The sequence below is a fragment of the Vicugna pacos genome, chromosome 10 (assembly GCF_048564905.1).
Source record: "Vicugna pacos chromosome 10, VicPac4, whole genome shotgun sequence".
In the NCBI taxonomy this organism is placed as follows: domain Eukaryota; kingdom Metazoa; phylum Chordata; class Mammalia; order Artiodactyla; family Camelidae; genus Vicugna; species Vicugna pacos.
This window is the reverse complement of record NC_132996.1, coordinates 34,808,286-34,832,948: the sequence shown is the minus strand read 5'-3', so window position 1 is coordinate 34,832,948 and position 24,663 is coordinate 34,808,286. Positions and strand designations below refer to the sequence as shown.

The window sequence follows — 24,663 nt, the reverse complement described above, 5'->3', positions numbered from 1 at the left end:
GTGACTTTACTGTCCCCTGCCGTGTAACATGGCACGTCCGCAGCTTCCAGGAAGGAGGGGGTATCGACATTTTGGAGCAGGGCTGGTATTCTGCCTACTGCAGATAGTATCAAAGTTCTTGTGTCTCTTCTAAGTGAAAACACGGTATCCTGCTCTTTTAAGCTCATTTTCTTGATATTGGTCAGGTTGAACATCTTTTCTGAGTGAAGAGACAGTTTCTCTGTCTATAAGTTGTCTGGTCATTCTCTTCACCTTCTTTTCTGCTGTGATGCCCTCACCCTTTTTTATTTTTTTCAACTGAATGATAAATTCCTTGAGGGCAAGGGCTTTCTCATACTCCTGTCTGCATCCCACTGCTTCTATACCTGACTGGGCTCAGAGAAAGGACTTGATGCCTGTGGGCCCTCCCACCCGTGCTCTGGCTGTTCTATTTTGGAAGAAACGCCAGGATGCTTCCGGCTGAACTGGCTGAATTGTCTGTGTCCAGGAAGGCGTGGTGGCTGAGTGCTTTACTTACAGCCCCGTGGGCTTTTCAGGCCATTATGGACTCTGGGGGCAAACAGACTGAGTGCCTGGCCCCAGCTCAGCCCCCAAGACTCAGTTTTCTTGCCGATGAGAACGGCGATGGTGGCACCCTGACTTTTCAGGGTTGCTGGCTTGGGACAGGGACGAGATCCACTCCTTTCGGGAGGGCAGACTCTGCTTGCTGAGCTGCTGTGCCTGCCATGGTGATGGAAGCCGAGGGCAGAGCTGCGGGAGGGGCAGCTGGGCTGGGATGGAGTGGGACTTTGGGGAGACACAAGGAAGAGCAATTTTTGGTCATTTTGCAGGGTGTTGGGCAAGATGCTCTTCTTTTGAAACCAAACTTGAATCTGCTCACCAGCGCGCAGTAACGCCAATCTACTGACAGCAGGTTGTGGGGAAGCAAAGTGCAGCGTTCACTGCAGGGAGAACGGGTGGCTAATGGTCACAAGCCCCAAACTCCCCCGTGGCTCTGAGGGAAGGCTTCTGAAGGCAGGGTGAGGGAGAGGGTTGCCCAGTGCATGATTAGCTCATAGACATTTTTCTGATTGGTTGGTGGTGAAGTAATCAGGAGCCAACATCATCAACCTTCTGGTTACAACAGACCTGGGGTCTTCATGCTTATGGTCAGCATACAGTTAACTTCTTCCACTTGGTGGGGATTTCCATATTTGCAAAACAGCTCAAGGCTATGCCTCAGAATAAGAGCTATAGCCCTTCAGAGGAACTAAAGGTCCTTTACTTGCTTAATAGCTAAACCAGTATTATTTTGTCTTGCTTGACCATTTTCTATTTTCCTTCGGCTCTGCATTTTCTCACTTCTCTGATTAAGTTTTTTCTTTGGAACTCGGGGAATGCCTAGGAGGCTAAAGCTTTTCTACAAACAAGAGGCAGGAAACACGGGGTGGGGTTGGGGGTGGGGGTACCTGTCCCAGGAAGGCCCCATAGGGTCCTGTTCAGTTACACTTTGAAACTTTTTGAGAAGTTATAGTAGAGGTTTAAATTACTTTTCAGTTATTCTGGGTGCCAGCCCTGGTTCCTTCTGGAGCCCCTGGTGAGCACAGAGCCTGGCACTTGGGGGTGACCTGTCCCACGTCTTCAGGTTGGCCCCCTGTCATCCTCAGAGGGGCGGGTGGTGTCCAGTGGGACCAGTGGTGTCTGGAGGGACCAATGGTCTTCCTGGCTGGGCGAGCCTTGCTTGATGAGCAGAACATGACCTGTGCTCTGAGGTGTGCCAGGCTAGGGGGCAGTGCCAGGCTGGGGTTACAACAATCCTGTGCAGAGGCCAAGGCTGCAGCTGCCCTGAATCAAATGCTCATCTTCTCAGGCTTGCAGTGCTGGCTAAGGGACACCAGCCACTTCCCAGGGACAGAGATTTGTTCCCTAGGCTGCCTAGCCAGAGCCTCCCTGCTGACCCCCAGGCCTACACCCATGCTCTGGCCCCAGGGGTCCCTGGAGACCCCATTTACAGTCTCCTGTCCATATTCAGTAGCACTGGGGCCTCAGCTCACAGAGCAGAGGTGGGGACAGCTGGGGCCCCTTAGGCGGGGGCCTGCCCAGCCAGGCCTCACTGGGTCTGGCTCCACACTTGCTTTCAGGATGGAGCTTGCCCAGGTCCTCCCTCCCTGAGATCCTCCCAGAAGGTTTGCTCTGAGGCCCCAGAACACCTGCCTCAGGAGAGGCTTTCTCATCCTTGTGTCTCTGACGGCCACGCCTGGAGCCCTTTCAGCCAAGGGCCGGTGGTGGAGAGAAACCCCTGCCCCAGACTAGCTGTACTATCTTGAGCGGCCCCTTGGCCTCTCTGAGCCTCGGTTTCCAGGAAAGTAATCCCTTCCTGCTGCCTGCAGTGGGAGCACGAGGCAGCTCGGGGTGTGCAGCCCGCCGGCGCTGGCACCGGCAGGGGCTGTCGTGCCTCCCGCCTCTCCAGCCCTCTTTCCCTCTGAAGCTGCCAGTCCCGGGCCTGAGCCGACAGCAGGTCTGGCGCCGAAGCAGCCCTGCTGTGATCGTGGCCCGGCCACAGTGGCCTCCCTCTTGTGGACCTCAGGATGGACAGACCACTTCCCTCCCTCTGTCCCCCATTTCTCCAGCTGAGCAGGGCTGTCAACTTTGCTGGAGGGCTGAGCGCCAGCCGCGCCCTCCTCCGGTTTCCAAGTTGGCAGCTGCCTGTGTCTGGCAGCCCTGGACCCCAGACCAGGCCCTCAGCAGGCCCCCTTGCTGCCGCTCAGCTGCACAGCTCTGCAGCCCTTTTCCCTCCCTGTCAGCCCGGCCTGCTAGGCCTGGACTCCAGCCCCTCCTGTGCAGCCGGCCCCGCCTGAAGCTCATTAGCTCTTCTTATTAAATCCATCTGCTCTGTGTTGAAGAATGGCCCGGGTGTGTGAGGGGGAGGGCTGCACACAGAGGCGACTGTGTGCATGGGTGTGGCATCCTGCTGGGCAGAAGCCTGGACATGCTGGGTAGATGAGGGCCCTGCCAGCCTTGGGGGAGTGGATGCTGAAGAGAGCCGGGTGGGCTGGGAAGTGAGGGGGTCTGGAGGCTGTCCCTGGGGGCCAAGACTGTGGGGTGAAGTGGGGCTCGGCCCTTCCAGGGCACCGTGGGTCAGCTGGTCTGCCTCTCACTGATGAAGCTGCTCCTCCACCCCCTTCTCCTCCCAGGAGTGCATCATTGATGAGGACTGCGGGCCGGGCAGGTACTGCCAGTTTGCCAGCTTCGAGTACTCCTGCCAGCCATGCCGGGACCAGCAGACAGTGAGTGTGCCCAGGGGCCCCAGGGATGCAGCACCAGGGCCATGGGGGCCCAGAATAAGGGGCTTGGGAGAATACCAGCAGCCCACAGTTCTCAGCTGGACTTCCTGGAAGCCTCCATGCATGGTGCCCAAGGGGGTGACTCCTGGGGTGACTAGGAAGCCACCTGCAGACCTGCTGCCACCTCACCTGCCCAGTGACCTCTGGCCTTAATGCCTGCCTCATGGATAACAGAGATGGAGTGGGAGGGCAGAGGCCCCACCCTGTCCCTTCCCCTGGGAAGGACCATCCTAGTAGACACAGCCAGGACACCACAGCAGAACCTCAGGCAGGGATGGGGCAGCCTTTTCCCTCCCGGCCTGCTGCCCACTGCCCAGATCTTTCTCCCAGTCTCTCAGAGAGGGCAGAAGGAGGCCCCAGAAGAAGTCAGAGCACGTCCCATATGGCGATTCCACAGAGAAGCAGAAAGGCGGGGAGGAGACTCTCCCTCCATCCAGCAGAGGTTTTGGACAAAGCCATGTAGGCTCATAGAATTTTCTTGTCCTTTTCACTATTAAGGCGATAACAAGTTAGGAAAATAGAAGGCTTCGTACTGCCTACCCAGCCATACCTGTGGTTAGGCAGCTCCTGGCATCCCGGTGCCACTGCTCCCCATGTGCGACTCCAGGCCTGTGGCACCCAGGGCCCTCCCCCATTCACGTGGCTTCCTGGGCCTTAATTTAATCAGCTGATGAGAATCAGGCTGCTGTCTGCGTCTGGAGGCCATAGGCCATCTTCCTTCCTGACCTTTAATTAGGGACCTAATAAAAGGGAGGCAAGGCCCAAGTCCATGGGGGAACCGTGAAGATGCAACCATCCTTTGTAAAATCTCAAGCTGTGTGGGACTCCCCCAGGTGCCATTTTTCCATCTCACCTGCCCAGCTGCCATCTCCACCGCCCTGACTTCCCTTAGAGCCCCCCAGGTGTAGGAGGTTGGTTTTCTCCTGTCTGTAATGGGAGGATGTGGGTTAGCCCACCTGCGCTATCTCCAGGCTTCCTGGAGTCGGGGCAGGCTGGGTTCCCCGCGGTCCGTGAGCTGGCTGGCTAGTGTGTTTCCCCTCCCTCTGCAGCTCTGCACCCGGGATAGTGAGTGCTGTGGAGACCAGCTGTGCGTCTGGGGTCACTGCACCAAAACAGCCACCAGAGGTGGCAATGGGACCATCTGTGACAACCAGAGGGACTGCCAGCTGGGGCTGTGCTGTGCCTTCCAGAGAGGTGGGTGTGTTCCCCACTGGGCGCAGGGCAAGCCCTATCCCAGGCTCCACCACTGGGCCTCCCGGGGCCCTGTCCATGCCAACCACACCTTTTCCTAGGCAGAGTCCCCCAGTGCTCATGGGTATGTCCCAGCCCCACAGCCTCTGCCTGGGGTGGAAGACCATCTTTTTCTTTTTTCCTTCCCTGTGATGCCTAGAAATTAAATTCCTTCAGGAGGCATGAGCCCAAGGAGAGAGGAACACCCCTCCCCACCCCACTCCCCTCATTCTCCAGGCCTCATGGTAGCACCTGGCCCAGGTCCACTTTCCTGTGAATGGCTCCCTTCTACTGCCCCTCCCAGGTGAGGTCGGCTCAGACATGCTCCCCATCTACAAATGTTTTTGAAACCCTCCCTTAGCCTCCTCTCCCGGCCCCTAGTCCACCTGGTCCCTGCTGCCCCAGCAGTCTTCCTCAAGGAGATGGCTCTCTGGGTATCATTCCTCTGGGAGCTGCAGTTGCTCCTGTCCTGTTGCTTCAGTTAGACTCCTCAGTCCATCTTCCAAGGCCTCGGCCAGTCCTTTTCTCTCTACTCCTCGGCCTATTTGGGAATCTTACTGCCCCCTCCCCAACCCCCAACCTTTCTCACTAGCCCAACCCCAGGCCTTAGTGGTTCTGTGCTCAACCTTGAACACCTTTCTCCATTCTTAATCTCTCCAGATTGCTGGCCTCAAAACCCAGCACAAGCCCACCTCTTCCAGGCAGTCCTCCTACTCTCCCAGCTCATGCCTTCCTGAGCCCATGCTGCCATTCTTATTTCCCGTCACTCCACCTCTTCAACTCTAACCTCCACGTTGGGGTTCAGGGGGGAAGGTGGGAGGCTGCACCCCATTTCTCTGCTCCCTCCCTGGTGCCTGCTTGCCTGGTGCTGGGCGCACAGTGGGTGACTCTTGCTGCTTCTAGGTCTGTTGTTTCCTGTGTGCACACCCCTCCCCGTGGAGGGTGAGCTCTGCCATGACCCTGCCAGCCGGCTTCTGGACCTCATCACCTGGGAGCTGGAGCCCGATGGGGCTTTGGACCGATGCCCATGTGCCAGTGGCCTCCTCTGCCAGCCCCACAGGTGAGGTCTCACCTGTCCTTCCTCCTGGGGGCCGAGAGCAGATGAGGCACTGCCCAGTGGGGAGCCAGGAGCAGGAGCGGTGGGGAGATGTGGATTTAAGATAGATACAGTTTGAGGTGTCCTTGGGTCTTCCAGATTGAGGGACTGTAGGACTGAGGTTCGGGAGGTGTGGCCAGGGGCATGGATTTGGGTCCATCTAGAAGCAGGTTGAAGCCTCCTGAGTAGATGAACTTGACAAAGATTGGGTGTGGAAGGAGCCCAAGCCCATCACAATGAGAGAGCAGCAGAGAAGGCGGCAGCCGGTGCCTTCAGAGAGGTAGGAGGGAAGCCAGCAGAGGGGCCCCCAAGGGGAGGGCAGAGCCAATGGAGCAGAGGCTGCAGAGAGACACTGATGCGCCAGGCCTGGGCCGAGGTGCATTTCTCTGCGCAAGTGTCCCTGGATCCCTCAGCAGCCGCTACTCCGCCCTCTCTGCCAGCAGAATCCAGGGTGGCTGGGTGGCTGGACAGAACCCTGGGCCTGGGGCCCAAGGCTCCCCTAGGGGCTGCTCCAGGCTGGAGGCCTAGGTGGGCAGGGCACTGTCAGACCCCAGAGTGCTCAGGGCTGCTGAGAGGCCCAGACACAGGGGGACAGCCCTGCAGCTAGATGTGAGGGGGCTGCCCTTTGAACACATTCTCCTGAGCATCTGTTTGAAGAGGACTCTTGAGATGTCAGGAGGTTCTGTGAAAGTGAGATGGGGGACAGTGGCAGAGGCCGTGCCTTAGCTTCGAGCCTGGGCCTTGCCTCCCTGGGGAGACATGGGCCTCGGCTGAGCCGCAGCCCTGTCCCTCCACAGCCACAGCCTGGTGTACGTGTGTAAGCCCACCTTCGTCGGGGGCCGTGACGAAGACGGAGAGAGCCTGGTGCCCAGAGGGGCCCCTGACGAGTACACAGATGGTGACTTCCTGGAGGAGGTGCGCCAGGAGCTGGAGAACCTGGAGAGGAGCCTGTCGGTGGAAATGGCTCTTGGGGAGCCTGGGGCTGCCTCTGAGCTGCTGGAGGGAGAGGAGATTTAGATGCAGGCCTGTCCTGTGGGTAGACGTGCAATAGAAGTAGCTAATTTATTTCCCCAGCTGTGTCCCGAGGTATGGGCTCACCAGGCTTCTTTCCACAGCCTCTTTCCAGTACATTTCCCTCTGGCTTGAAACACCATGAGGGACTGCACCCTTGTCCTGCCACCCCCCAAGCCCTAGCCTGTACACCTTGCATCACAGTTCTGGTGCCTGGGGAAGACCGCAGTGTGGGAGGCTGAAGGCAGAACAGGGCTGCTAAACTGGTCCAAATTACTGGCTGCTTTGCCTCTGCTAGTTGGCAGATGGCACGTTTCATTTTGTTCAACATCGCTCACCTCGAGAATCCTTGGAGGGGAGGGCATGGAAAAGGATGCAGAATTTCCCCCAGGATGGGTTTGGGGAAATGCTGACTCAAACACGTGGGGAAGAATGCCCTGCTTTGCAAACATAAACCTGCAAAAATGCAACAGATGAATTTTTTGTGCCGGCCCCTCCATGGGTACAGGCGGGCGCTGCCCTCAGCGGCTGCTGGGGAAATGTCCTGCTCACCGCCCGTCGCCTGCATTCATCCTTTCAGCAGTGTTACTCAGCTCCTACCTCCGTGCCAGGGTGGCAGCTTTACGTCCTCTTACCACAGCCTGGTGGAGGGGGGAATAAGTCTCTCCGTCTGTCAGGACGTTGGAGGCTCAGAGATGTCAAGTTGCTTGCCCGAGGCACACAGCAAGTGAAGACCAGAGCAGGATTTCACCAGGTGTGATTCCAAGCCCAGTGCTCTCCCCACTGCTCCCCACCAGCCTTGGTGCCACCAAAAGTACCTGAAAGTACCTGCTATGAGGAGGAAGGCTGAGATTTTTCTTTTTTTGAGGCATATCTGGAACTAAGGTCAAAGTTCACACACCCCTGGAAGATTAAACTTCTGTTAGCAATACAGTGTTCTCCCCAGTGCGCAGGGTGGCCATCATTCTAGTGGGGACACTCTCCTGTGGCAGTGCTTTATCGGTAACTTTGAAGGTACTTGACTGGAGCATGATGTGTACGTTAACTTGCCAGAAATAGAACTTAGGTAATTGTAGGTCCAGGAGTATAAATGAAATTTGCAAAATCACTTACCAGCAACTGAAGACCATTATCAACTCCATGGAGAAAATCAAACCAAGTAAGGCTCTGTGAAATACGGTTGTAATACCCAAGCTGAGAGCACTGAATTGTATGCTGTTCCATAAATGTTATTTTCAGGTGCCATGGAGTGTTTCCATCATGTATTCATCCAGAGTTATTAAATGTTAAAGTCACACACACTTGTATAAGCATGCTTTCTTTGAGTTTTAAATTATGTATAGACACATACGTTGCATTTAGAAATCAAGCATAAATCACTTAACCTGCTCTTTTGTAGTTCTTGGACTTCTTTTTCCCTTTTGACTTTGAATAAATATAAAGCCCTGTCAGCCAGAGAAAGTAAAATAGAAATAACTGGCATTGTCCAAAAGAGAAAACCTCTTCCATAAAGCGAATTTTCCAGACAACTGAAGCATACCTCTTTTAGCATCAAAATGTTTTAGAAATGTTAACCATTTTTTGGGTGGTAATTAGTCAATAAGACTGTCAGCAAATGCAGTTCTGGGCCAAACTAAGATCTTGAGGGGCCGTACTCTTAACAGTAAAGCTGCCATGCATGAAGGTGATAGGTACCAGGTCAGGCAGTCTGCCCGTGTTAACTCAGTCTGCATTGACTCTATGAGTATTTTCACTGATGAAGAAATGGAGACTCAAAAAGATTAATAGAGCTAGAAGCAAAAAACAGTATCTAGTACAGTATGCCCTGGATATAAAAAAAAAATGATAAAGACCGAATATAGAGCTGTTCTCTTTTCAGTATCAAAAACCATCAGGACCACCCTGCAGCCTTATTACTCAACAGATGCTTGATAAGAGCCTGCTCAGGACCAGGTGCCGTGCTACGTGTGGGGCAGGGCCGGGGGCGCCAAGTGGATCCAGTTAGGGTCTCTGCAGCCGAGTGAGGGAGATACACTAAATGCAGCACAGAAAGAAAGGAGTCACCCCAATATCTGAACAGAGTGTTATGGGAGCCTCAAAGGTGCATGCGGCCTGGGAGAGCTGGCATGGGAACTGGCTTGTGAAGATGCTTGATAGTTTATCAGGAGGACCAGAAGGACTAGGAAAGGGTATTCTGGGTCACAGGCGGAGGGAGGGGCAGGGAGGGATGGTTCTAGGGGAAATTGCAAGTAATTCACAGTGGCTGGAAAGGCCAGTTAAATTTGAGCAAGTATTTGGAGAAAAGGCTAAAAATTATTTAAAAAAATGTATTAAGGGGGGAAGAAAATAACTCATTGGTAGAGTGCATGCTTAGCATGCACAAGGTCCTGGGTTCAATCCCCATTAAAAAAAATTTTTTATTAGTACCTACCATATGTCAGGCCCTATATTAGGTGCCAGGGAGACAGTGGTACATGAGATAAAACGAGGTCCCTTCTTCATGGAGCTTATATACAGGTATGTTATTTTGCTCCACTTTCTCATCATAGCCACAAAAATGGAAGAACATGAGAGGCTTGGCAAAATTCTTGGCTGAAATTCACACATAGAGTAGCTGGTATGCCTCCTCGCCTCACGACTCTAGGAGTGTGGTAAGGGTTAGATGGGTTTGGTACTACAATCTTCCTGCCTGCCCTTCCCGGAACCCAGGGTTCCTGCCAAGGAAGCCACAGCTAACCCCAGCCATCTTCCTCTGTCCTCCCACCATCACAGAGGCTGGAAAAGCTGGACACTTGCTTTCCTAGCACCCCCTGAGCTAGAGATGGCCATGTGACCCACTTCTGGCCCAGGAAATGTAAGGGGGAAGGTTGCCAAAGAGCTTCTGGGAAAGATTTTTTTTTTTACCTGAGTGACCAAAAGAAAGAGGCATACAGGAAAGTATGTCCCCACCCTCCACCCCTTCCCGGGCTGCCTGCCTTTGAGCACAGGTGTTGCGGATGTGACATTGGCGCTGCAGCCCACCCTGGGGTCATGCTATGAAGGTCAAGGCTGTCAGCAGGGCTTCTTCCTCTTGGAGGCTCTGGGGGAGAAACCATACCCTTGTCCTTTCTAGCTTCTAGAGGTTGCTCCCGTTCCTTGGCTCATGCCCCCTTCATCTTCAAAGCTAGCAGTAACAGGGTCTTTTGGTGCCATCTCACTGCAGCTGGGAAGTTTTCCGCTTCTAAGGATTCATAGATGATCCAGAATAAGCGTCCCACGTCAAAATCCTTAACCATCACATCTGCAGTCGCTTTTGCCATTTAAGGTAAATAGTCACAGGGTCTGGGGTTTAGGACATGGGCATCTTCGAAGGGCCACTGTACTACTTACCACAGGATAAACGTCCGAGTCCTCGATGGTGCTGAGGAAAGTAGTCCTGCTGTCAATTACTTCTGAACTCCTTCTAAAATAAACCATTAACACGATAAATTTGAAACCAGAAACAATAGTCAAAAGGGGAACAAAGTGCAGCTTTATGAATCCTAACCCACCCCTTTTCTCACCCTCAGTGGGAAAGCAAGATTAGAAAATGAAGTGTTTGGGCGTGTGGTGCTGGCTCAGAGTCCGGGCCCCACCTTCCGCACAGATGAGTGGCGGTCCCGTCCACCCACATAGCCTTAGACTGAACCGGAAGAGGAGTGCGATGGGACAAAAATAATTGCCGCCGACTCCCCCCAGGGTCCCCTCTTCCTGTTCTGTTCCTGCTCCCTCTTGTTACCCCTCCCAGGGTCTGGCTTTTCTAGCCTCTGGTTCTTTGGGCTTTTGCCACAGTCAGGAGAAAGGGGTGCAGGCAGAAGGATGAGCGCTGGAGGGAAGCCAGGGGGCGGCTGCGGTGGAGGGAAGAGTGGGACCAAGGGCAGTCAGTAGTCCTGTGGGCTGTGCGTCCCCCTCAGGTAGTCAGGAGGTGCAACTCCATTAGAGATTGTTTTAGTAGCCAGACTGGGTTCCTAAGGCCAGAGAGCCAGCAGCTGTGCAGCTGGGCACCTCCATGCAGGGCTTGCTAAGAGGTGGGCCTGCAGCAGCAGCAGCTCAATTGCCCTATACAAATAGAGGTGGTAAGAAGTCCCCTTTTGGGAGGTCAGGGTTTGGAAGACAGGTTATTTTCCTGGGGGGTGGAGTGGGGTGGGAATTAGACTTACTCTAAAGGAGGGAGGGGGGAAACTAGACTTTTTCCTTTGGCTAAAACCTACAGGAGGAACTTCTAGAGAAATACTCATAAACTTTGTATGGGAGCTATTGACATTTCAAAGAGGGGATGACTGTGTAGAAGCTGCAGGACTAATACAGGAGGAGCATCAGGAACAGATGACTGGATGGAGTAGCGAGGCAGGGGAAGGCAGAGGCAAAGAAGATGGATTACTATTGCACCCACAACTCCAGACGTGTAGGCAGGGAAGAAACAGGAAACTAAGGGCTGAAGACTTGGCAGGGACCAGTGCAGCCTGGGATAAAGTGGTACACATTTCACAGGAATGTCTCTCGCCAGCAGGAAATTAGGAAAGGATAGTCAAGTTTTATAAGGGACCACCAATGCTGTTAGGAGTTGAGTGCTTGGCTGTTAGGACCTGTAGGGTGTTTACCTTCTATGAGTTAATGGTGATCAGGCAAAGGGGGACAGTAACCTCACCAGCACCACCCAGCAGGAAGCTGCTCTTTTCCCTAGTTCCTTACCTCTTCCATCATTCATAGAGCTGGTGCAGAAAGAGCCAGTGGGGAGATCTCTGACCACAGCCTTCTACCTTCTCCAAGCACATCCAGTAGGCACTGTGGGTGGTGGGGGGAAGAGCTCTGAAATCAAATGACTGAAAAACTTTTAACAAGATCAGATTGTTTGAATAATGCAAAGTGAATTAAAAGTTATAGGGTTGCACAAGACCTTGAAGAGAGTTTGCTTCCAGTGGGAAACTGCATTCGCCAAAACACAGTTGGCAGAGTTACTAGAAAAACAGAACCACTGCTATTTGTATCTCAACAAGGTGATACTTCTTAAACGGGTTACTTTAAACACTGCAAAATGCTGAACATTAAGTGTGCCCTCTATACCAGAGGAAGGGGCAGGCTGGGAGGAAAGAAAGCAGGAGGGGAGCATGGAACCTACGTTTAAGCAAGACTATTGGGTCCACCAATAATTCCCCAGCCTGGTAAACTCCCAGACTGACCAATCAGAAGATCAGCTTCTCCTGGGCAGGTTAGCAGGTGATGGGAGGAAGGTGGTGGTGCTATCTCGGGGAAGGGGCAGAACATCCCTCCCCAGTGCTTTTTTGCCCTCCTCGCTTGGCCCCTAGTGATTGTTTCATTCTTCTCTAAATGGTCACACATGATTTAATGCACTCTCAATTTTGTCAAGTGTTCTTGTTTCTGAAAGCCAATTTTTGAAAATTAAAACATCTAATCAGAGTATCATAGCGCCCTTTTCCCCACATAAACGACATTGAAGGAGCATCTTGAACACTAAGCCTAGGTAGCTACAAGCTTTATTTGGGCCACGAACCCCTTTGCAAACCTGATTTAAAAAAAAAAATTTACTAGCCCTCTAGATAACCATATCCACACACAATTTTGCATTTGACTTAAAGACTTGTGGCCTTATAAAGCTTCTGACTGCTAGTGACCAAAATATTGTTTCTGTTTTGCAAAAATTACACATAGTTGTTTAATGGAATACTTTCATTTAGCAAGCAAAAACTTGCTAATTCACATGGTCTCTTCCATATATTCTTGACTACAATTTGCAAGTCATAAGTGCAAGAGTTGGTTAGCATCTTGTTGCTAAACAAAGGGACAAAATTCACAAGGAGAACTACAGTAGCCAGTTGAAAAGGAGATATTAGCAAGTGAACCAGAATGAAAGGTTCTGTGTGTTCCATACACTCACAGGCCACTTCCAGATTTAGTGATCACGCTGCAGCACTCTGATGCTGTGCATGCCTCATCTTGGGGCCATGTTGGGGCAGCTCTCTCCTCTCTCAGCCTAGATACCATTCCTAACAGTGCAGCCTGGCAAGCAGTAGCTTGACTGTTTTCTAGCTGTGGCACAGCTCACCCACGTTTCCTCAGAATTTTAAAGTACTTTCCATTCCACTACAAAAGAGATCACCAAGCACTGTAGTCGTGTAGGGCTCCTTCTCTCACTATTTTTATCTACTCATGGCTACTATTCCTTACTTACACTGCTTAGTTTGAAAAACAGATGTTCCTCTAGCAAACCTGTACAGATCAGCCAAACAAACACTGTACAGACCAGCTAAACAAATAAGGTATGGTCCTGAAACCGGAGCTCTTGCTTCTCTGGCCAGAATGCATGCACCCCTGACCTTTTGCACCTGCCTCAGAAATGTAGGTACTTGGTTCTCGGGGCACGCCTGTGACACAAACTCATCTGCCCCACAGTAAAAACTTCAAAATCTTGGCATGACCCAAAGGGAGCAGGGTCACAATTGAGCATGGCCTGCCTCAGCCTCAAAAGATTCAGCAGATGAGTGATCACCAGGTCCCAGTGCCCCTGGGGTTGGGGTGCTTGATCCACAGTTAGTGCCCTGCCTCTCGGCTTAGAGGTGCTCACTTGACTCTCTGAATCTGGGGAAGGCTGGCACATTAATCTCCTTTCTGCAAATCACCATTCCCATTGCCACAAAGCTACTTTGAGAAGTTCAACACCCATTTACTGAAATTATTAAAGTTCAATGTTGTGTTTTCTCTAGACACTGAAAAGCAAGAAACTTTAACTTTTTCTTTTCTATAATGAAATATATACTTTCTTTACTCTTGGTATTCATAATACGCCTGCAATTAGAAGCAGCATACATGAACAACAAAACAGGGCAGAAGGCACAGAACGAGGAGCAGGTATGAGGATTCTACCATTTGCTATTATAGGAACACCAAACCAAACAAGGCTCAAAGCCCGTTTTGTTTACAAATCGGCCTCCTCTGCTCCACAGAGTCCGTCTTAGAAAGCAGAAACCGCACTTACTAACCCCTACATCCCAAGCTGAGCAGGCCTGTATCAGAACCAAAGAGCTACCATGTTACACCAGAAAATCTAAGTGATCTGAAAGACAACTCATCACAAATGCTTCAAGTTCTCTGAGACCACCACCAGTTTCACTAATGCTAACTCAGAACAGTACTTCCTCAAATTTAGCAGAATGCTACACAGTTTACACGGAATAAAAAATAGCCAGAAAACACCTTAGAAAACTTGTAGACTTCTAAGATACTATGAAATCTCAGTCACTACATTCACACTGCAGCCACATTTGCTAATGATATTTTCTAATTCTTTCTTAAAAGAAAAAATGAGTCAAAACTTGATTTTGAAATACTGACAGGATCCTCCAATGGTTAAGTACTAACATCTTTTCATCTCTCTCATGAGAATTTTACTGTAAACATAATATAGAAATGAGATATTCAACACACGTTGCAAAATGTTGTATTAAAGAAAACAGATCTCTTCTGAACCCAGGCTCTCATCCACAAAAGTTTAATGACTAAAGTAACACAACAGAATGAACAAATGTTTTATTGGCATGTTCATTGTTGTAAACAGCATCTGGCATGAAAAAGTTTTACCAAAACCTTTTTATTGATTTTTATAAATTAAATGGTATTTTCAAAATTTACGTAGAATTGTGTTCATAGAATAGGTGTATTTAGCAAAGCAAAAACTTGCCAATCCTAACAGACTCTGCAATGAGATCATGTTGACTGCGTTAGCCTGTGCCATGAACTGACATACTAGCAAGTTTATTCAACACGATGTTAAGACGCTTCCCCAAAGTTAAACTACATGTAACTACATATCAACTCCAAAAATTAAGGTGGGACTTATAAGGGTTCTAGAAGATTCAAACTTGAAGTAAATCTTCAAAAATAAATGTACAAAAGGAAAAAACTCAAAGCCGCTGAACAGAAAAACCTCATTAACAAGGGCAAATCCAATCGTGTGGGACTCAGCACTGAGGAACCTCACTGAGGATTACATTTACACGGACTGCTATACTTTTCAGAGTACACAGATGTACGTCATGAATGATCTGTGAAAGGAATATCCATGGGAAATAGCTGGACTGCAATTATGATAACTCAATAGGATCAATTTTATTTACATGCTGAATGAACGAGTAAAACGTATTCTCTACATCCATAACTTACGTACAATCAGTTATAATTACAATACTGCAGCAATTTGAGCTGCCACCTGCTAGGAGCGGTCTAGGGAAACGTTTTGATGTTCCAGAATCATGTTTTTAATACTCTGCAAAAAATGAAACTAAATAAAAACACAACTTCACAATTCTTTACTGGGTTACGGCTGGTTCTAAGAATTTCTTTCTTCAGCTCCTGTTTTTGCTGCTTTCCAAGAGTCAACACACGTTGCATTTACTTTTGAATTGTCAATGAGGTAATGTGTGTATCAGTGAAATAAACAGAAAATTCATTCATTCATGGCCTTTGCACAGCTTTTATTATTAAGCTATGAGCATCCTGTTTGAGGCTGGTTTTACTAGCGACTATGTGCACATCTGTCCGCAAGAAAAGTTTACTCATTCCCCTTCCCCCTTTTCTAGTAGCAGGTTTTGCTTTTTGTTTTTATTTCTTTGCACGTCCCTTTTCACTTTACAGTACATTTGACTATAGTGCACAACATGATTCCAAGTCAAAACAGTGGCCCACTGGGCACTGAGCTTCTGATTGGTGAAGGGCAGTCCAATCAGTGCTGGTGTCACTGGGTTACCCCTAACCACGTCCGGCCGTAATGGCACTACACAGTAGCAGTGACCCATTTAAAACCAAAAATCCCCCAGCGAAAATGCTACACTAGCAGAGTCAGTCTTGAGTCAGATCTTTATTTGGTGCTCCATCCAGATATATTTTTAGTGCTTTCTCTTTCCGAGGTGAGTATGTTACACGATGACCCGTCTTCTGGAGTCGACTGCTTTCTTTTTTCATCAGTTCATTTCTTTGCTCATCTGTCAACTCCATTAATTCTTCTGTTTTATCCCTACATTTAAAATATTAATACATATTAGACCAGTCTAGTCATCTGCCTCCTTTAATTTATGCTTAAATGCCGTAATGCTCCTCAGTGAGAAAATGAAATCTAATTGTCACCACTGAAGTTAAATAACCTCATCTATTTCTAATGTGCTTGTTCTATTAACATAGTACACACTTCTAAAAATGGCACAGAATAATTTCCATGTTACTATTAGTATAATAATGGCTATCATTAATGAACATCTATTTTTAGCAGGCACTATACCAGTTTTTTAAAAATGCAATAGCCTAACTCTCATAAAATCCTGTGAAGTTGACATCATTGTCATTTTACAGATGAGGACCTAGGTAAATAACAAAGCTAAATCTGAATCCATATTTGCCAGGCTCCAATGACTATCCTTTTTCCTCTGTATCTATAATGTCCAGTACGGTAGCCACTAGGCACACTTGCCTACTGAATGCCTGAGATATGTCTGATCCAAATTGAGATGGGCTGCAACTGTAATATACACACAATATTTCTAACTTACAAGAAAAAGAATGTAAAATATCTTAACAATGATTTTTATATTGATTACATGTTGTAATGATATTTTAGATGTACTGGGTTAGAGATATTTTATTAAAATTACCTTCACCTTTTTATTTTTTAAAATGTGGCTCCTAGAAATTTCAAAATGTAACATGTGGCTCTCACTATATTTCTACTACACATCTGGGCTGCTGTGTATCATAACAATAATAAAGCTATTTATGAAAAAAAAGAAATATATGTACAACAAAAATGCTACATCACTAGGAAGAACCAAAACACTGTGAATGTTACCTATAAAATATGACTGCACCATCATCACAGATATAAAGGGGCCAGACATTCAGGGTAGAAACTTTAGGATTCCAGTCCAAATCCTGATGAATATCAAGGACAGAAATATCGCAGGGAAAAGTTCCTCTACCCTAAGGAGAAATAAATGAATGAATAAATCATACCATTAGCCGTGTTTACTGAGCCTAGCACCCAGACGCAGACGTTCTCAGGGCCTTACCTTGGCAAATTCAATATCTTCCAAAGGAATTCCACTGATTTCACAAAGCTGTAAAAGGAAACAATCTACATGAGTTCATTAAAAAAAAATGTGCTTAGACAAGTTATTTTCCTTTTGCCATATAAACACAAAAACAGCTTTATTTTTTCAAAGAAATAATATGTTTGATATAAAATGTTTTTAAAAAGCAGGAAGGGAACACTCTCTTCTGTCCACCTGCAAATGCTATGTCTCAGAGATAACAATTTAGTATATTCCTTCCAGACCTTTTCCCTATGCATATATAAACTATATGAATTGAAATCATATATTCAAAACTACTGAATTCTTAGGTGTGGAGCTGCACATCTGAAATGCTGATAAACAAAGTCAAACTACCCCTGAAAATATTATGTCAATTTAACCACTTATCAAAGGTGCATGATATTGCCTGCTCTACCCAAACCTTGATGACTCTAGGTATTTTCTGATTTTCTAAATTTTTACCAATTTAAGAGTTTAAAAATGCTATTGTTTTAACTTGTATTTCTTCTTCTATTAACGGCCTATTCATGTTCTTTACTTATTTTAAAATTAGACTATCTAGACAGCAGCATGTAAAACAATGAAGCTAGAACACACCCTTACACCATATACAAAAATCAACTCAAAATGGATTAAAGACTTAAACACAAGACAAGATACAATAAACCTCCTAGAGGAAAACATAGGCAAAACATTATCTGACCTACATTTCAAAAATTTTCTCCTAGAAGAAATAAAAGCAAGAATAAACAAATGGGACCTAATGAAACTTACAAGCTTCTGCAGAGCAAAGGAAACCAGAAATAAAACAAGAAGAAAACCTACGGAATGGGAGAAAATTTTTGCAAGTGAAACCGACAAAGGCTTGATCTCCAAAATATATAAGCAGCTCATACGACTCAATAAGGAAAAAATAAACAACCCAATCCAAAAATGGGCAGAAGACCTAAACAAGCAATTCTCCAAGGAAGACATACAAATGATCAAAAAGCACATGAAAAAATGTTCAGTATCACTAATTATCAGAGAAATGCAAATCAAAACTACAATGAGGTATCACCTCACACCAGTCAGAATGGCTGTCATTCAAAAATCCAAAAATGACAAATGCTGGAGAGGCTGTGGAGAAAGGGGAACCCTCCTACACTGCTGGTGGGAATGCAGTTTGGTGCAGCCACTATGGAAAACAGTGTGGAGATTCCTCAAAAGACTAGGAATAGACTTACCATATGACCCAGGAATCCCACTCCTGGGCTTGTACCCAGAAGGAAATCTACTTCAGGATGACACCTGCACCCCAATGTTCATAGCAGCACTATTTACAATAGCCAAAACATGGAAACAGCCTACATGTCCATCAACAGGTGACTGGATAAAGAAGAGGTGGTATATTTATACAATGGAATACTACTCAGCCATAAAAACTGACAACATAATGCCATTTGCAGCAACATGGATGATCCTAGAGAATGTCATTCTAAGTGAAGTAAGCCAGAAAGAGAAAGAAAAATACCATATGAGATCGCTCATATGTGGAATCTAAAAAACAAAACCAAACAAAAACAAAGCATAAATACAGGACAGAAATAGACTCATGGACAGAGAATACAGACTTGTGGTTACCAGGGGGGTAGAGGGTGGGAAGGTATAGACTGGGATTTCAAAATTGTAGAATAGATAAACAAGATTACACTGTATAGCACAGGGAAATATACACAAAATGTTATGATAAATCACAGAGAAAAAAATGTGACAATGAGTGTGTATATGTCCATGAATGACTGAAAAATTGTGCTGAACACTGGAATTTGACACAACACTGTAAAATGATTATGAATCAATAAAAAATGTAAAAAAAAACACACAAAAAAAGAAAAAAAATTAGACTGTCTAGCTTATTAATTTGTAGCTCCTTTTAAATTATGGACATCATGTTTCACATATTTTCAAATAATTTTTCCTTCTTTTTTTAGTTTGATTCATGGGTTGCTTAAAAAATCTTTTTCTTCTGGCTATGCACTAGTTTAAACTTTTATGTTGTCTATCTTTTTTTTTTTTTTTTTGGCTTTTGGTATTATACTTATAAATATCCTTCCCTCTCTGGGATTATAAAAATATTTTCAATATTTCTAAAAGCCTAAAACATTTATCATTTTATTGTATTTTTAGATATAAATTTAATACATTTAGAATTTATTTTTGTGTTTGGTGTGAAATATGCAAATAGATGCCAATTGTCCTAGTACCACTTATAAATAATTCACCCCTTCCCCAGAGATCTTCAGAATTCCCACATTTAAAATGCAAAAGAGATCTTCATCTGGATTCCCTACTCAATTCTACCTCATTTGTTTTTTAAAATACATATACAGCAATTTACTCTAGTAAGTGTAACTAATCCTAACTACTTAGGACAAAGTTGATGCAAGTAACAGAAAGTGAGGATCCACTTCTGGATGGCCAGAAGCCAATGTCATTTTTCAAAGCATCAGCAGCAGAAACAATAGTGCGGCACAAGGTATGACAGAGACAAAGAGAGAGAGGTTGCTGCATCAGTGTTTGGCACTCACTGCCTAGAGTATCTCTTACGCAACATAGCGAAAAACTTGTATTAGTTCATTTTGTTTAAAATGAACTTACCTTCTCTCGCAACTCATCAACACTACTGCTTTCCAACACAATCTCCTGGAAGGGATCCAGCTTCATCTGTGAAGGCCTCCACCGTCTGGACAAAACTGCAAGTTGTGACATGGATTTCATCTTCTCCACCCCTGAGAATATGCAAGATTAGGCTGTCATTCTATTTACTCCACGAGTTCATAATTTGCCTCTTCTTGTACTGCCTGACTAAACAAAAAGATCTACTTTAAGCATTATTCTTATCACTCCCTTCTGATTCCTGTGTGAAAATCATAATCAAATCATCTTCACTTTATCTCCTTTATTTCACTCAAGCTATCATTAATTCTTCTCTTTTCATTTACTCCCAAATTTACTGATTATTCAAAACCCAGCTTAACTGTCACCTTTCTCTTTAATGTACACAGGAGCCAACCGTACTGATTTGGTCCTCAGTACCTATCATTTTGGAATTACAGGTTTGCACCTCTGGTTCTCCCACTGACTGTGCACCTGGGGGGCAATCACTGGTCTTTATTCATTTTTGGAGCATCAGGGATCAGCAATGTCTGGCAAGTTACAGGTCCATAAATGTTTCTTGGATTTAATCCAATGACTTACTTCTTATTCAAGTATTTTGATGCTAAAATATATACTGAAATGATACTGATGCAAGAACCGACCATCCAGTGACATGTTCTGGCTAATCCATCTCTGCTAATATACTCAATCCTTCCTAATAAGGGTGACTCCTTCATCTCTCACTGGCCTACCCAGACACAGTGATTATTCTCTAAGGCCCCAGACATCAGAGAAGGAATTACAATCCGGAGCACTTGCCTACAAATCATCTAGATGGTGTCCTGTTTGTTCCTTGTCTCCCCAGTTAACATGTCAATTAATCAGAATTTCAAACACTGAAAATTTAAAGCAAATTAGACCTGAAATAGCCTGAAATAAGTGAGCTATTAGTATTATCGAGCCCTCTGAAAACTATCATAATCTTACATAAAAACATCCAGAACTTAAGATATTTTAATTTTTACAGAAAAAGGAAAATAAAAATCTTTCTAAGCAACAGCACTATGTCACAAAAGAATATAGAACCAGTTGTTTCCCTTGATATCTCCCCCAAAGCCAACTTTTCCTCCCCTAACTCCTCCAAAAAACATTACATCAAATGCGCCACTGTTGATAAAAACCAGGAGGTGTGACAAACACAACTGCTCTTCTAAGTCACTGTTACACTGGTACGGGTTGAGTGGTGTCCCCCTGCAAAAGAGCTGTTGAAGCCCTGACCCCTAGTACCTCAGAATGTGACCTTATTTGGAAATAGGGTTGTTACAGTGGTTTTCAAGTTAAAATGAAGTCATTAAGGTGGGTACTAATCCAACATGACTAGTGTCCTTATATTATAATACAGGAAATTGGGACACAGATAGGAAAACCCACAGGGAGAACAGCATGTGAAGATGAAGGCAGAGATCAGGAGGATGCATCTACAAGCCGACGAACACCGGAGCCTGACAACAAACCGCCAGAAGCCAGGAGAGAGGCATGGGGCAGGTTCTCTCTCTCAGCCCACAGAAGGAACCAGCCCTGACAGCACTCTGATCTCAGACTTCTGCACTCTGATACTGTGAGACAGTCAATTTCTGTTGTTTAAGCCACTCAGTTTATAGTACTTTGTGGCAGCCTAGAAAACTAATATAATTATTGTTATAAAAATCTCTGAAAAATTACTTTTGGCACAAAACAAAGTAAGTCATAATGGAAAAAGAGACTAATAAACATGGCTAAGAAACTTTTACTTTCTGTAAGAAGTACTAAAAACACAACTTTGAAATTGCAACTTCCCTGTAAGAAGGAATGCATATTCTCAAAATTATAGAAAAGAAGAAATATTTAAAAGGCAAATGGGATCCAGAGGAAAGAAAGAAGAAACTCATTATTTGATTAAAAACTACAGGCTTCTATTATTTTGAGAATTTCTAACTGATATGTTCCCACAAAAATATAGATAATACCATCAAGAACTTCAAGGAAAACCTCCCAGTTGCTGGAAATATTAATATCTTCTTCATAAATATGATAATCCAAGAAGACAGTGCCAGGATTCTTCCATGTTTTTTTCCTTAGACGAAACCTACAAATGTGATAAGACATTTTAAACTACTAACTTTGAAATTCTTCACTGAAAAAAAATGACATTAATCTGGCATCAAGGAAAAATTAACTACATTCAAATATAAAAGTCAAGTGGTTATTCATCAAAATTTTGGGAAAATATAATGAAATGCTCTTAAGACATCAAATCTGGTATCCTGCAGAGGAAGCACAAATTCTAATACTTCTGCTTAGTTCTATTATATTAATCTACAGTACTATTTCTGAATAGTACAGGAATTTTTAATTCTTCTCATTTTAGAAAATTACACCAGTTCACACCAACTGACCATACAGTCTTTCTTCGAAGTGCTGATGACACTAGTTTTACTTTACCTGTCAATACTGAGCTCTAAACCACACTGCTCCCTGAGCTGAGGAATTAACTCCTCTTTTGATTGCCGTACAGTCATTCCTTTAGCAAACACAGCATCTAGCAGGAACTTGCATGGCTAAGAATATAAACAAAAATAATTAGAGCTTGAATCACACATTAAAATAAGGATTAACAAGATATTTTATTTATACTCTATAGTGTGACAATTACTGGACTGGGTTTAAGAGTCTATCATCTCCCTAGGTTTAAATCTTGGCTCCACTACTTACTAACCCTGCTACCTTGAGCAAGTCTACTTATAACATTTCTGTGCCTCAGTTTTCTCATCTGTAAACTGGGGACAGTGTCTTCCTAACAGAAATTCTGTGAAGGTTAAAAGAGATAATACATTCCTATTTCTCTTCTTTTAATACAATGATCATAATTTTGAAGTAAAAAGAATGACCCTTATGGACTAAAGTGAAGGAAATGCATACTAATTCTCCAAATACATTCACTAATTATCTCAAAAGAGACATGGTGTCCACCAACTCCAAACTCAGAGGATTTAAGTCAAAATGAGTGTAACAGATTACATAAGAGATATGATTAAAGCCTAATAAAATATTGGTTAAGCAAATAAAGGCCTTCTCTGAAAACTGCAAACTTTATCTCCTCATTTGCTATTTGTTTTTCACGTGTCTAGGTCCTGAATAAGATGTTATAAATATCTTAAAAATAGTCTTTACCTTATTCTTCTGGGTATTTGCTACAACCTTATATATCACAGGAACTAAGATATTTTATTACTCTCCAAAATGCACAGCCTGTTTAGATCCTTAATCTACCATTTACAAGTTATATGACCTTGGGCAAGTTACTTCTCTGTGCCTCAGTTTCTTAATCTATAAAGTGGGAATAACAGTACTTATATGACAGGGTTAACTGATGAGGATTAAAGGAGTTACTATCTGTAAGCACTTAGAGCACAAAGAAACACTAATGGGGGAGGGTACAGCTCAGCGGTAGATTGTGTGCCAACCATGTATGAGGTCCTGGGTTCAACCCCCAGTATCTCCACTAAAAATAAATAAATAAATAAGCCTAATTACCTTCCTCCTCAAAAAAAAGATAAAAAAAAAAAGGAACACATGATAAATACTCGTTAAATACTAAAAATGGCTCTGTGAACAAAAAAATACCATATACTCTACAGGTCAACTCGTATCCTTCTATAGCATATATGATCGTTTCCAGAAAACAAGCACAAACAAATACCCTTGTAAAAGCAGGAAAAGTCTGTCACTCCAGCATTTGTAGCAATACTTTAGACCAGAGAGATAACAAAATGGCCTGAGGGTCACATTCATCTGGTGCCTGCCTGTTTTTGTAAATGAGACTTTCAGTGGCAGGACTGAGTAGGTGTAACAGAGACAGTATGGCTTGCACAACTAAAACATTTCCTTAAAAAAGCCTGCCAACCCCTGCTTTAGAGAGATAAAGAGAAGTGACTAGTAATAAAATCTGTGCACTGTATGGTTTTAGTAACTACCCAAAGTGACCTTACAGTTCTCTTGAGTACACTGCTTACCTCTTGTTCATTGACTAGAAGCTGGTACACTTTAACTCTGTATTCTCCTTTTTTAAGCGCTCTTCCCAGTCTAATGGTAATCTATAAATTAAAAACACTTTTTTTAGATGTCCCGTCTCAACAGAATAAACTACCCATTCTCACCCCAATTGTTTAGTTTTTCCCTCAAATTCTCTAGAATTATGGGCTCTTTGAGAAGGGGTGTATCTTTTACCTCTGATTCCCCAGCACCTAGAACATAACTGACACAGCCAACTTTTAACAGATGTTTCCTAGGTAAGTGGAGAAAACAATAACAGAAAAGCTAATAACCACTAACCATCACAATTCAATTTTACCCTTTTAGGGTGTCTATTTCACCTTACTTGAAGTAGTGCAAGATGTTCTCAAATTTATGATTTAAAGCAGATTCTAATTATTCAGAATTATTTTAATCAACCTTATTGTCATCTGAAAATGACGAAAGTGTCTCATTCAGCCGGACGCTCTCAAACTCTTGATTGCTGGCGTACACGCGAAAGACCTTGAAGTGAGAGGACAAAACTCCAACAAAGGGCTCTAAATGTTGTTTGAAAGCAGCCAGAGTAATTCTTTTATCAACATGCACCATCAACCCTAAGCACAAAAACAAAACGAACAGAAACAAAAATGTAAAAGAAACCTCTTGGACTGTAGCTGAAACAGATCATGTACTTTTTATTATTCTGTAAGCTGGAAAAAAGTACCCCTTGCTAGTTATTTGAGTTTTAGCTAATATACTATATCGAACGGACAAAAAACATGAATGCTGAATATATGCTAGCTTTAAATGTTCTGAGATATTCAAGCGCTTATCTGCTTATTTATTTTGGCTGTTGAATTCAAAACCAAACTTCTAGGAATTCTTTTCAAATACATACCTTTCTAGTTCTACACAGCTATCAGTGTGGGCTCTGGTTAGGTTCCAACCCTGCCTCTTCTTCCTCACTAGCTATGAGACACAGAGCAAGCCACCAGCCCTGTACCTCCATTTCTTCATTTGAAAAATGGAGATAACAGCACCTGCCTCATGGCATCTCACTGAATTCAATGAGGTAATACGTTAAATATGCTTTTAGAATAGTGCCATATAATATATGTAGTAACTGCCTCAAAAACTGTTAGTAAATCCAGTTCTGGGATTTCTACTAGACAAAAATGTCAAGACTAGCATACGA

General features: G+C 44.9%; 2 protein-coding genes across 4 annotated transcripts in view; one reads left to right on the top strand and one right to left on the bottom strand.

The window, feature by feature from the left end:
- DKK3 (dickkopf WNT signaling pathway inhibitor 3) overlaps nt 1-7,957 on the top strand; it is a 41,485-nt gene extending 33,528 nt beyond the window's left edge. For both annotated transcript variants that reach the window (XM_072969510.1, XM_072969511.1), the window contains exons 5-8: nt 3,174-3,266; nt 4,373-4,517; nt 5,457-5,613; nt 6,447-7,957. In XM_072969510.1, coding sequence (XP_072825611.1) covers nt 3,174-3,266; nt 4,373-4,517; nt 5,457-5,613; nt 6,447-6,666 — 615 coding nt within the window. In that variant the 3' untranslated portion in view covers nt 6,667-7,957. The remainder of the gene's footprint in view (nt 1-3,173; nt 3,267-4,372; nt 4,518-5,456; nt 5,614-6,446) is intronic.
- A 7,193-nt stretch (nt 7,958-15,150) lies between these two features.
- USP47 (ubiquitin specific peptidase 47) overlaps nt 15,151-24,663 on the bottom strand; it is a 112,406-nt gene continuing 102,893 nt past the window's right edge. For both annotated transcript variants that reach the window (XM_072969509.1, XM_006203535.4), the window contains 8 exons: nt 23,907-24,082; nt 23,468-23,548; nt 21,897-22,012; nt 21,422-21,540; nt 19,416-19,546; nt 16,752-16,799; nt 16,532-16,662; nt 15,151-15,706 (listed from right to left, as the gene is read on the bottom strand). In XM_072969509.1, coding sequence (XP_072825610.1) covers nt 15,532-15,706; nt 16,532-16,662; nt 16,752-16,799; nt 19,416-19,546; nt 21,422-21,540; nt 21,897-22,012; nt 23,468-23,548; nt 23,907-24,082 — 977 coding nt within the window. In that variant the 3' untranslated portion in view covers nt 15,151-15,531. The remainder of the gene's footprint in view (nt 15,707-16,531; nt 16,663-16,751; nt 16,800-19,415; nt 19,547-21,421; nt 21,541-21,896; nt 22,013-23,467; nt 23,549-23,906; nt 24,083-24,663) is intronic.